Below are 12,472 nucleotides of genomic sequence, written 5' to 3'. Positions count from 1 at the left end.
CAATCCGTCCCCTGCACGAACAGCTAATGACCCCCCCCCCCTCCTGCCTCCCAGAGCGGGAGTGATTTTCCCCGTGACATGATGGATTTTTATAACGCAGCTTTACGTCTTTCTTACCTTTTACGGCTTCCTGCATTTTCTTAAATCAACACAAATTGGAAGTAAAGCATTGTGCTCTTTGTGAATATTTATGTGTCGTTTTGTTGTTTGTGGCGGTGTCTGTTTGTTTTGTCTGCATTGTCTCTTATTTTGGAGGCTTTACAGTTAGTCGTTTTTCATTTTTACATCCTTCCCATCAGCAATCTTCCACCACTTTTTTTTCCTGTGTTTTTATTAGGCTTTCTATCTCCATATACATAATGCACACACTCTTCACTGCATCTGCCCCCTGATTTTCATGTTTTCCTTCATTGTTTCTCTTATTTCTTCCCCCCTCCTCTTACACTACCCTATCCCTCTTTCCTCTCTTTCTTCCCCCCACACCTTTGTCTTTATGTTAGTGCCGGTGATGCACTTGCTGTGATTCATCAGTGACTGTGTGTTTAAAAGCCCTATCCTCTATGTGCGCTGGCATTTGGAAGCTCTCATTAACATTTGCTATGTAGTTTAGTAAAGGTGGTGCTAAGATATGTCCAGGCTCCAACCATTCATCTTGAGTTTGCAGGGCTGTGGTTCACATAAACACCTGCTGGGAGAAGTGCTGCAAAGTCTTAGTTAGGATGGCACTGAGAGAGGATGCTGTGTGGAGCTTTCACTGGCGGAAAATATGGGATTCAGGGATTTTCATATAAAAGAGAAGAAGTGTAAGGGTCACAAACCTGCCACTGACCCAGCATGACATTTCCTTACTTCTTCCTTTCATTTTTCTGTAGTTTTCTTTCTTTAAATTTTGTCCATTTGCATGAAAAAAAAACACCCACACAAAAAAACCTCAAAATTGTTCAACTTAATAGTAGATTAATTTCTTCTGTTTGATATCTCCTCCCATCCATCCCAGCCTTACATCACTGCCACTGAGTGTGTGTTTCATGTGTATAAACTATTAGTTTAACTCAGGTAAAGGAATTTGGCAAATGTTGGTCCGTGGTCCGACACTGTCTGTGTCTTTTTTTTTTCTCATCATCACTCACTCAGGATTTTCTGTCATTTGATGTGGCTGAGATTTAGATACAAAGACACAATTTGCATGACAATATGGCATTTTTTTTATTTATTGAAATCTACAGTGATTTGTTCATAAAAGTCTTTAAAATGTTTAGATGAGGTGGCTTTAGTAATACCAGGAGCTGCAATGTGTGAATTACAGGAACTAAACACTGATACATACAGTCCTCGGTGCAAACTCTATGGCATACCCTTTTGGTATATTTGCTTCTATACACATTATTCTTTTAAAAAAAATGTTGTGCAGCACAGCACTATAACTTATGTTCCTGTTGCTTCTTTACTGACTCTATCACAATTCCCTCTTTGACAAAGAGCTCCTGATACCAGTGCTGATGCTACAGTACCTGACACAAGCAGCCCACCAAGTGACATCACAAAGCACCCGTTTGTAAGTCAATCTAAGAGTTCTCGTCAGCATCCCTTGAGCTGCTTGTTTCTGATTTTATAGCCTCTCTCTCTTATTATTGCTCCACAATTTTCTGCCTGAAGAATCTATGTATAGGTCAGCGTTTAGCTGCATCAAGTTAACCATGTATCTTGAGGATGGGGTTGATTGCTAGACCCATAAAGGTGTTGTTCAGCCTCTCCTTTGTCTTCAATCTCTTTTGCACAATTACACTGTGATAGTGAAGTGCTATAGGAAATTTCCTGCGGCGACTGGGTAGGTGTGGAAAATCCTTCTTACTGGGATGCAGGGCTCTTTAATTTTGTCTCAACAAATGAGCTATGATTTACCAAGAATGATGACGCTATTGAGTCAGATCCTTGTAGCCAAGTTCTACTTGAATAAATCTTTGTGCACCTACAGTAAGGATTCACACAACGATTCACCTGCAGCCTGAGAGGAGGGGTGTGTGAGAGAAAAATTGGGTTGTACAACCAGGTGAAGCACAGATGATTAAATGGGAAACATTTCCCCATACTGCATCTCTTCTATCACAATATACCTTTCTGCATTATCTCTGACAACCTCAACTGTTGGAGGCGAGCGCAGCTGAACCGCACCTCAAACTTTTACCGCTAACAATGCATGTCCTGATTCAGCTACTGTATGTGCTGCTACTCATTTAAATAGCCTCCTTCTTTTTGTTTTGCATGTTCCATTAACAACGTGTGATGTGCACCTAATCTCTCATTAACAGATGTACAAAGCTCCCCTCACTGGCATCAGTGCCGCCAACATTAGATTCAGCTTTTACTTGTGCTAATGAATATGCACCCGATCTGATTAGATGTGTGTGTGTGAACAAATCAGCCTGCACACTAAAGGTTTTAACTGATGTAATACATAAAACATACTGTAACTTAAACAGTTTTAATCCAGATCATAAAAATACATTTGTCAAATATCTGCAGGATCCCATGTAAATAACTTTTTTATTTTTGCATATTTTAGTCCTCCATCTGTTTTTCTGTGGAACATTAATAATGTTAGCTATTTAAAAAAAAAAATGACAGGGCACTTACAGAGCTACACAAATAATTAGCAACATCCCTGTCCACACCTCATGGTCTGAATTGTTGAATAACATGATCTTGGTTTCTATTGAAGCTGACAAGACAAGCAAGTACTGAATACTCATTTACATTAAAATGCATGAACACGAATGTATTTGTTTTTATATTTTATATTCATTACAACCACACATGTCGTATGTCTGATGACAGAAAATGTACGATGGTGATATTCCACTTTTATTTCCTTCTTAGAATATTATTAATATTAATTGTAGTAGCAGTAATGCTACACATGTATTATTATTATATTGTATTATAAAGTTGCATAATATAATTATAATAATGTTATAAGAGTATGCATGTTCCATTCATCCACACAGGATTGTACCAGTGTTTTCCTAACATTCCCCTCGGGAGTATACTAATAAGTATAATCTATGAGTAATCTGATTCTGATCACCACAATGACAGGTCCTCACTGTTGGTGGATGGATAATCAAACGACTGCATGGTGTCAGCCGTATTAGAAATGAGCAACAATAAGTTAGTAGAAGTTTTGTAGAAGAGGCCGGCCTTTTTTATCCTACACTTTTAATAATCTGCCTCTCACACAAACACACAGTATAAATAGCAGTGATGAAGAGGAGGTGATTATTTTTATCTACTTGGTTCTAGTGTAATCAATTTCCTCTCTCTCACACACACACACATACACACTCTTCTGTCAAACTGCACTTCTGCACTTCTTCTCAAACTGTTTACTTTCTTTTGTTCCTTCACTCCTTTGCTTTATCCCTCCTACAGTACTTCATTTTCATCTCCCCTCACTTCTTTTTCTTCTTCCTCTCTTTCTCTTTCTCCTCTTGACTCCCACCTGTCTCCGCTCTTCATTTAACCATTTACCATTTGTTTGATAACCTCACATTTAATACTCCAATCCCATTTTTTTTTCACTTTTTCCTGTTGAACTTTTTTGTCTGTTTTCCCTCTTTCCCTCCTTCCCTCCATCTCTGACTCTGTCTCTTCTTCTGTGGCGCAGTGTGATAGGACACAGGAGGCTGCTGTAATTTGATTGGAGGTATTAAAGTTGATTTGATTAAACATGGGCCAAATTACTGGCTGCTTAATGGAATCAGGCCCAGTCACCTGCTAGGGGCCCCTAGTCGAGGTGCTCAGCCCTGACACACACACACACACACACACACACACAGAGATTCACAGACACATATTAAGCAGCTTTGAGCTGATCACTGCTCCATAAGTAAGAGCAGATCAAACAAAGTGACAATGTTATGGGTCATCACATCACATCACATCCTTCCTCTCGGTGATGTGACAACATTTCCTCTGACCACATCAGTCAGAGAGAGTGACCGCTGCCGCTTCCATCCCTCTGAACCTGGCTTTCTAAATGTTATTTATCCTCCTGCTATTCATTAGAGGCAGCAGCAGCAACAACAACAGGTGACCAGACACGTTTAATTACCCTGATGACAGATGAGCTTTTTACGGAGCATAGACTCTGTGGGAACTGCTTTTAGATGATGACATCACGTTTCAGTTTGGCCTGAGAAGTCATTAGTATTGTTACAATTAATATCTGTTATAGTGGTAGTAGGCTTATATCCCCACTACACACACATACATATATAAAAAACACGACCAATGCCTTTTTGTGCGTCCCTCTGGAGTAAATGAGTAAATGTAAGCCATTGAAATCTCTGACCAGTGTTGTGTGTATTGTGTGTGTGTTGGTAATGATAAACACATCTGCTGTGGACATTTTGTCTATATTTGTGAAATCATGTGTTCATATATCTGCGGTTGCTGCGAGTGGAGGGGGATAAAACATGTATTATACATTGTGTTGACAGCTAATTATCTGTTTGCTATTGTTTGCTGAATGAACTCCATCATTATAGTAAATGGATTCATTACTGTTTCACACTCTGTTCCCCATCTAAACCTAGTTCATCTCTTTTTTTCCCTTTACCTCATCTCTGACCCTCTTTTACGCAGCATCTTTCCAACATTATTTATCCTGCCCTCCTTTGTATTTATCTCTTTTCTTATCTCATTGTTTTTATTTTCCTCTTTATTCTGTTTTCTTCTCTCCTTGTCACTTTTTTTCCCGTTTTCACAGTTTAGGTTTTTTTTCCCCTTTTCTTCATCTTTTTTTTCTTCTTTTTTTGTTATTATCAAACTGGAAAATGAAACCAAACCTATTCCTTCCCCTGGACTCTCTCTCTCTCACACACACACACACACACACACACACACACACACACACACACACACACACACACATGCTCAACCACTGGAGGGATTAGAACCATACATCAGATTAATGCCAACCATTTAAGAGATGTTCACATACACACAGTGGCTGACGTCCTTTGCTTGCCACATGCATTTTTAATCAGAATAGGCCTGGCTCCAACATTACACCCCATTAATTACCATAATACAGCAGTGAGCAGTCAGAGGTGCCGCCCCGCCCCCCTGCCCCACCACCACAAACACACGCCACTGTCACAGCTGCTGTTTGGCTACTGAACACCTCCCAAAAAGTCATTTTTCATTTTTCCATTTTTCTTTTACTTATGTTTTTATAGCTGTGTCTAGGGAGTACAACTGTACCCCTGTTTGTGTGTGTTTCTATGTGTGTAGACATACATCATGACAGTGGTGCAGCAGCTCCAGATGTTAATGTGATCTCAGATAAACAGTATTACGCCAGCGTCAATCTCCGTCAGTGGACTGAGGCTGTATTCAGTGTGTGGCTGTGGTCACTGATGGGCTGGATGAAATATCATTTCCTTTAATAGCACTCTTTCATCTTTGGATTATGAACTCACTGCCACTGTTGTTGATGTATCATCACAAGTAATTAGTTATCTCTCAGCAAATTTGTAAGCAAACAGAAAAACCCATATGGGCACTGGGCCCTGTATTTACTCAAACAGAATACATAAGGCTATTTTTAAACTGCCCTTTATATAGTATTAAATGCTGTAACCTATAGAGGTCTGTTAATTCTGGGAGTGGAATTCAGTGGAACTTAAAAACTTTTTTTCTTGCAAATACAAATGGCAAAAGATGAATCACGCATAATATAACTGGTCATTTAAATCCCCAACTAATTAAATAAAAAGCCATTAGGGAAATCCTGAAATGTAAAATGAATAAATAAGTAAATAAGAAGCAGAAAAATAAAACAAACACGCTCAGTTTTAACAGAAGCAATTTAGGAGAGCTGATGTGTAACTGAGCTTAATACTGGGGGACAAATATAACAAAATAATACAAGCTCTCAAGAGTTGTTCTTCAGGGAATGGAGCTGTCTCAGATGTCACCATGTGACAAGACAATTAATGGAAGAAATGGCAATAAAAACAAATCAAATATATGTATATTTTGGATTTACTGTTTTTTTTTTCTTTTCCTTTGCCTTCAGTGTACCGTTGTTGTTTAAGTTTTTCAACAAAGTTACTCAGCTTCTAAATTGTAAATGAAAAGGAAGAATAACTTTGAAATGAACATCTGTGGCTCTGACCTGTGGGTCAGACAGAGTAAAACATGAACATGTGGCCCTGCAGAGAAACTGTGGTGAATTCAATTTTGACATTTTATAATCAAAATCATACAAACTATTATATACAACCCTAGCTGTAATATTGTTATATTGCTTTACTGCGTATTTAGTGCCATGGTTTTCAAATATTTTTATTATTATTATTATTTTTTATTTTATTTTATTTATATATTTTTTTTCATTAAGTGTTTGTATGGCCACAATCATTTTGTAACATCAAGTTATAGTCCACTTTGATATAGAGTGATTTAGTGTTCCTTGTTAAAGCCTGTTGATTCATTGATTCTTTGATTCCCCTCCCCATTGATTTATAATTAAATGTGTTTCTAACATTTAGATGATCTGCTTATTGATGTAGTCCGAACTATTAAAAAACAGCGTCTGTAAAATGTGAATTGAAGCCTTTTTAATTGAATCAATCCAATTATGACAACAGAAAGTGAGGATTAGAGCATTTGCAGTTTGTGCTAATTGATTATTTTACATTGCAATTTGAAAATAACTTTGACAAATGTATTCATGAATGCAAATGTCTTAGGTGCAGGTGTTGTAACATGTCACCTCTGTCATGAAAAGAAGAATACCCCACACACTGCATACGTACGACATGGGTGGAAAATGATCTATTCTTCTATGATCATGGATGAGTTGTTAAAAATAAAGGTCTAAGCAGACAGAAATGTTCAGATGATCAATAAATTGTGATTGTGTGCAGCAGCGGTGTGTGGGATATTCCTCTTCTGTTCAGGACTGGAGCCCTAAAAATCAAGTGATACTTCATTTCCTTTCTAAGGTTCAGTTGTTTTCACACAGGTGAATAATTCCGTTCTCAGGAGCTAACACTGAAAACTGAGGTATAATATCCCGCTGCGGCTTCATCCACATATTGAACCGTGTTCTTTGTCTGATCCATACTGTCTGCACGTCCATACAGGAATCAGTGGTGGTTTAAACCATCATGGCGTCTGTCTCATCTCTCTCTTTACGGATCGTTTGCTTCAAACAACCTGTGTTTGATGTTAAAATGTGTCTTTGATGGCTAACCTTTCCCTCTCTGTTCTCTGCTTGTCTAACAGGGCAGCACAAAGGTCCCTTCTTTCAGACCAGCCGGCTGTACATGGAGACCCCCAGCTGGGCAGGTCAGTGTTTGTATCTGTGTGTGTGCGTGCGTCTGCGTGTGTTTGTACCTCTTGTTTTGTTGCAGACACTCGCCACATCTGTGCATATGTTTCCCCATCCAGTGGGTTTACTGATACATGCGCTCAGACATCAGCTACCCAGGGGTGTGTGTGTGTGTGTGTGTGTAGCTGGCTGTCTTTGTGAGTGTGTGTGTGCAGGGAGAATGTGCTGACTGCAGTGCTTTGGTTCTGGGCATGCCCATTAGAAGTGGCTATAAATCCTGAGCGCAGTGCTCTCACTGTGTCAGCAGTCCAGCCAATGAATGGATATTAAACGCCACAAAAAAGTCTCTTTAATTCTGCTGCTCCTGCTACGCTGCTGCACACTCTATCTATCTATCTATCTATCTATCTATCTATCTATCTATCTATCTATCTATCTATCTATCTATCTATCTATCTATCTATCTATCTATCTATCTATCTATCTATCTATCTATCTATCTATCTATCTATCTATCTATCTATCTAGGTCTGTAGTTCAAGTCAGTAGGCCTGTTGTTGTATCCTGTATCCCTGTTCATCTATTTATTTTTCAGCATTAACATCAATGAAATATCATGTACTGTTTGTAATGCTGGGCTTTTATTATGAAATGTGAGCCTGGTTATGCTCACGCTGGTTGTGTTTTCATCCTGGGGGCTGCAAAGTTTCGACAAAGTGAATTTGTTGATGGAGATTTCTGGATTGCTCTCAGTGCAGCATTTAGTAGCAGTTGTTAATCATGCAGAGGTAACCCAATACTCAGATGCCTACTGTTAGAGTGTTGACTGACTGTCTGCCGTTGGATGAACTTGTGCAGTATCTTTTTTGGATCCTAAACACAAAGCGTTTTGCCGTTATGTTTCCCAGTTTGCACTGCGTGCATGGCGAGTTTTAGTGCGGACTCGTAAACGCTGGCTGTAAACGTGCGGTCCTAATGTTACCCCTGCACACACACCCCCCCTCACCCCACCCCACCCCCGCAACTCACCGCTCACTTCCAAACCTCCGTGCAGCTCGATCATAAAAAATGTATTATTATTTCGATTAAATTTGAGCTTCTGAAGTGTGACCCTGGCTGTAGGTGTGGCCATCTGTCCTACTGGCACATCAATACCAATCTAATAGCAGGAGGAAAGATCAATCACAACCAGCTTAGATCTAGTGTGGTTCCACTGCAGCCACTGCACCAACCGCCTGTGTAAAATCCAATGTATGTGTGTGTGTGTGCACCTCTGAATCCTTCACACTGGGTTCAGTGCTTTGTGTGTTGCACCTTTTTTTTTCATCATTTCCCTGATTGTTGTGCACAAAGAAAACAGATGCTGATTGGAAAGCTGTATTGTGGATTTGTATTATAAACATGCATTAAATTATCATTAGAAAAGACGATGATCTGAACATCAGAGAGAAAAACACCAGAGTAGAAATCACTTTAATCAACATATGCCATGGAGGAGTGACAGGAATTCATGATACACATAATAAGCTGAGGGCACACACACACACACACACACACACACACACACACACACACACACACACACAGATCCACGCACAGTTCCTCCTCCCTCTCCATAATATCAATTACAGCTTGGCCTGGTTCAGCCTCTATCAGTGTTCGTCAACAGGCCTCCAGGCCCAATCAAGGCTCTACAGCCCAATTACACTGACATGGTAGCTAATTGGAAAGTTGCGCGTGGCTTAAAGAGACGATCATTGTTGGAGAGAGTTGTGGCTCCTTTGAAGCTCCGTGATGAGATTCGTGGTGGTGATGCTCTTGTGGTAAAAATTGTTTTTGATGTGGCCAACGACGACCTTTTTATTGAACAGGAGAGCACCAAGAACCAACAGCACCAAGAGCAGCCTGCTGAGTGTTCTCTGCTGTTTTATACTGGTTGTAGATTTTCCCTCCTTTTACTATAATAGTATTGCTTTTTCTTTTTCTTTTTACTTTGCCATTTTATCGCAGACGCATGGTGACCCTCTTTTCACAATGAAAGGCCTGCTGCTTTCAATCAAGTCCACTTTTCACCAAATTACTTAAAATGCTGATGTGGTTGAAAGTGATATGACAACGTGATGATGATGATGATAATGATGATGATGACCATCCTCATCATCATCATCATCATCATGACATGAAATCCATTTTCCTATTTCATTTTTTCCTAATGATTTTCTGAAAGTTGGAGTTGGAGTGGCCAGCTCCTCATGCACTACACTCCTTTGTCTCTAGTAACACTGCATTAAACATGCTTCACCCAGAAGGAGGAGTCCACCCCCCAGGTTCACAGCAACTCTCAAATCCCACCCCGACCAGTGAGCTGCAGGTATCAGGGTAAATCAAAAACACCTGCTCCTTCACTGACTTCCTGTTCACAACGTTAAAGAGAAGTACATTTTTCTTTTAAAAGTCAAAAATGACTGCCATCTGCTTGTTGATCCGTCTCAAACAACGTGTGTTACTTAGAGGAGTCTAGTTGCTGCAGGTGTGAGACAGGAGACAGCATCTTCCTTTTCACCTGTAGAAGAGTCGGTGTTTAGTTGGTGTGTTGTTGGGGCGGTGCCTGGGCTGAGCTGGCAGCAGATGTGATAGAAACATGGAGTATGGGGAGCGACTGGCTCCATCAGACAGACTTTGAACTGACAGGGTGGATACGTTTAACGTCTGGTTTAACTAATATATCTTTTATATCCATACCACAGTTGCATGGCTTCTCTTTGGTTGGTGATGTACATTATATTACACTGATTGTTCATTCTGTCAATAGTAGTATAAAAGCGATGGCAGGTCTGGATATATGTTTTTTTTTTTCTCCACAGTACAGTATGGTGTACAGACAGAAATCCTGAGTGTATTTTCAAGGTTTAAAGTTTCACCGGCAAACTGAGAAAAAGAAAACTACAATTTTGCTCAGTGAAAAACCGGGTAATTGTTGTGATTCCTGGTTCAGGAGCTTAAACAAAAAATAACACAACCTGACATCTTATAGCATCTCAATAGTCAAAGTCCCATCTTTATTTTTTAGGTTTCTTATCCTGCTGCTCGTCCATGGACACAATCCTTCCACATCACACCAGCAACTCATGTAAACTCATGCACATGTCCGTCTGTCCTCGAGTGATTAATCGTTCACCCTTTTCTATCTGCAGCCTTCAGCTCTGGTGAGTTCCCTAAACAACTGTACTTCTCCCCACGCCCTGTAAAGCTTCATGAAGCTCGTCTTCGCAAAAATTATCCAATTAAGTGGAGGGTCTTCTGTTGCCCAGAGGTTAATGGAAGCTCTTGTTCCTCTGGTTGGGAAATTAATCTCACTCTGACTTATTTTACATTTGTCACATATGTGCCATCGGCTGAAGGGACAGCTTTTACAGTGCGCGCTGGGAAACTCGACACGGGCAAAGACAAGACAGAGGCTTGATCCGAGCAGAGGAACATTCAGCACAATGACTATTGACCGATGATTGATCTGTGGACACACAAACTAATTCAAACTGTACCTGTGATGCAGATTGCTCTGTGCTGATTGCCGGGTGCTGACTGGTGGAATTAGACCCCATAGTCATTTGTTAATGTTAGTGAAGCCGTGAAAGTTTGTTTTCCCCTTCGTTAAAAATTAAAGCTTGGCCTTAATGGTGATAGCACAACGCAGCCAGTGAGCTGTTAAAGCCACCCTTACATTATTAACACAGATACACACAATAGCATCCTAAACAGGAAAGATTGCTGTACTGATTCTCTAACTGATACACACCCGCACAAACACACACACACACACACAGATAATTGTACAATGCAGACATCTTCAGTTCAGTGACAGATGTGATGGATGTGCAAATACTCATTGGCAGCAAAGGGTGAAAAGGCTCAATAGACACAAACTGATCAGTGTGGATTCATTAGCTTCCACACGCAAACACACACGGACAGAGAGAGAGCTCAGGAGTGTGAATGACAAAGGTTCGCTTTGTATTTGTTAAAGTGATGTCCAGTGTCTCTGAGCCGCTTTTAACACTCCCAGAAAGGCCATTACAATTAAAGGAGTGCTGGCCAGAATGAAGGGAAATGGAGAAGAGTGTGATGAGAGTAAAAGAGGAATGTCAGCACAAAGACTAGTGGAGATGCTTTTAGCCTCTCTCCACGGGAGTAATGTCCAATTACTGCTCTGTTTGAGGCCACCGCTTCACGCCGTCATCAGCGCACAAGCACCGGGTTATGGCCCCTGCAATGGGCCGATTGTCAGCTGTCATGGATCACAATCAACCAGCGAGTCCTCGGGGCCATCCGGAGGAGCGCCGCATTTCACATTGAATATTCATGTTGTTTTACTGGTTATAATAGGCTGGAGAACACTCAGGCAATGAACAGCAAACATCACCATGAATAACCCTCCCACCCCCCCAGTGCCCCCACCCTTACACCTTCAGCAGCACACTCAGATAGGCTCAGTGCTCCACAACGCTCCACATCATGTCTTTGTGCAGCGTGAGCTCCACTTCTATATTTGTCTCTCCCGAGTTTTAAAAGAAAAAAGAACAGATGACAATGTGAACAGTAAATGTGTTGGTGTGTCATCTCCTCTGACTATGACCAGCAGGTGGTACCAGATATTTAACTTTCCTGCTTTTTTTTCCTACTCTCTGTCATTGCTCCACTTTCTGCAGAGATTGTTGTAAAGATGCTGTGTTGAAGCATCGCACACAGTCACAGCATCGAATCCCTCTTAATGCAGGTGCTGCTTATTGGAATAGCCATAACTAACTACAACTAACTGCCTTCTCTCTGTCATAGAGGTAAAATAAATGAAATACTTTTTAAACACATTAAATGCAAGGCAAGAGCATTTTTTCCCTCCTATAATTCAGATTAACTGTACCCTCAGCTTGAAAACTTTCCAATACAACAGTAACTGTATGTGTAGCTTGTGATATAGAGTTCACAGTAGTTATGAAAAAAAATCCTTATTATGGCAGAGTATTCAAGAAAACTTTTCTCACACATACTTTTAATATTTTAGTCCCAACAATTGAACTGGAACATAGTGCAGTGAACAACTGTTCAGTTCAGGCTTTGAACAAAATTCCTCTT

General features: G+C 40.3%; 1 protein-coding gene across 6 annotated transcripts in view; it reads left to right on the top strand.

The window, feature by feature from the left end:
* rbfox3a (RNA binding fox-1 homolog 3a) overlaps window positions 1–12,472 on the top strand; it is a 531,011-nt gene that overhangs the window by 245,832 nt on the left and 272,707 nt on the right. For all 6 annotated transcript variants that reach the window (XM_085761389.1, XM_085761388.1, XM_085761384.1 and 3 more), the window contains exon 4: window positions 7,297–7,359. In XM_085761389.1, coding sequence (XP_085617515.1) covers window positions 7,338–7,359 — 22 coding nt within the window. In that variant the 5' untranslated portion in view covers window positions 7,297–7,337. The remainder of the gene's footprint in view (window positions 1–7,296; window positions 7,360–12,472) is intronic.

Source organism: Trachurus japonicus, chromosome 19 (assembly GCF_045865225.1).
Source record: "Trachurus japonicus isolate A0001 chromosome 19, Traja_1.0".
In the NCBI taxonomy this organism is placed as follows: Eukaryota; Metazoa; Chordata; class Actinopteri; order Carangiformes; family Carangidae; genus Trachurus; species Trachurus japonicus.
This window is presented reverse-complemented; position numbering and strand designations above follow the sequence as displayed.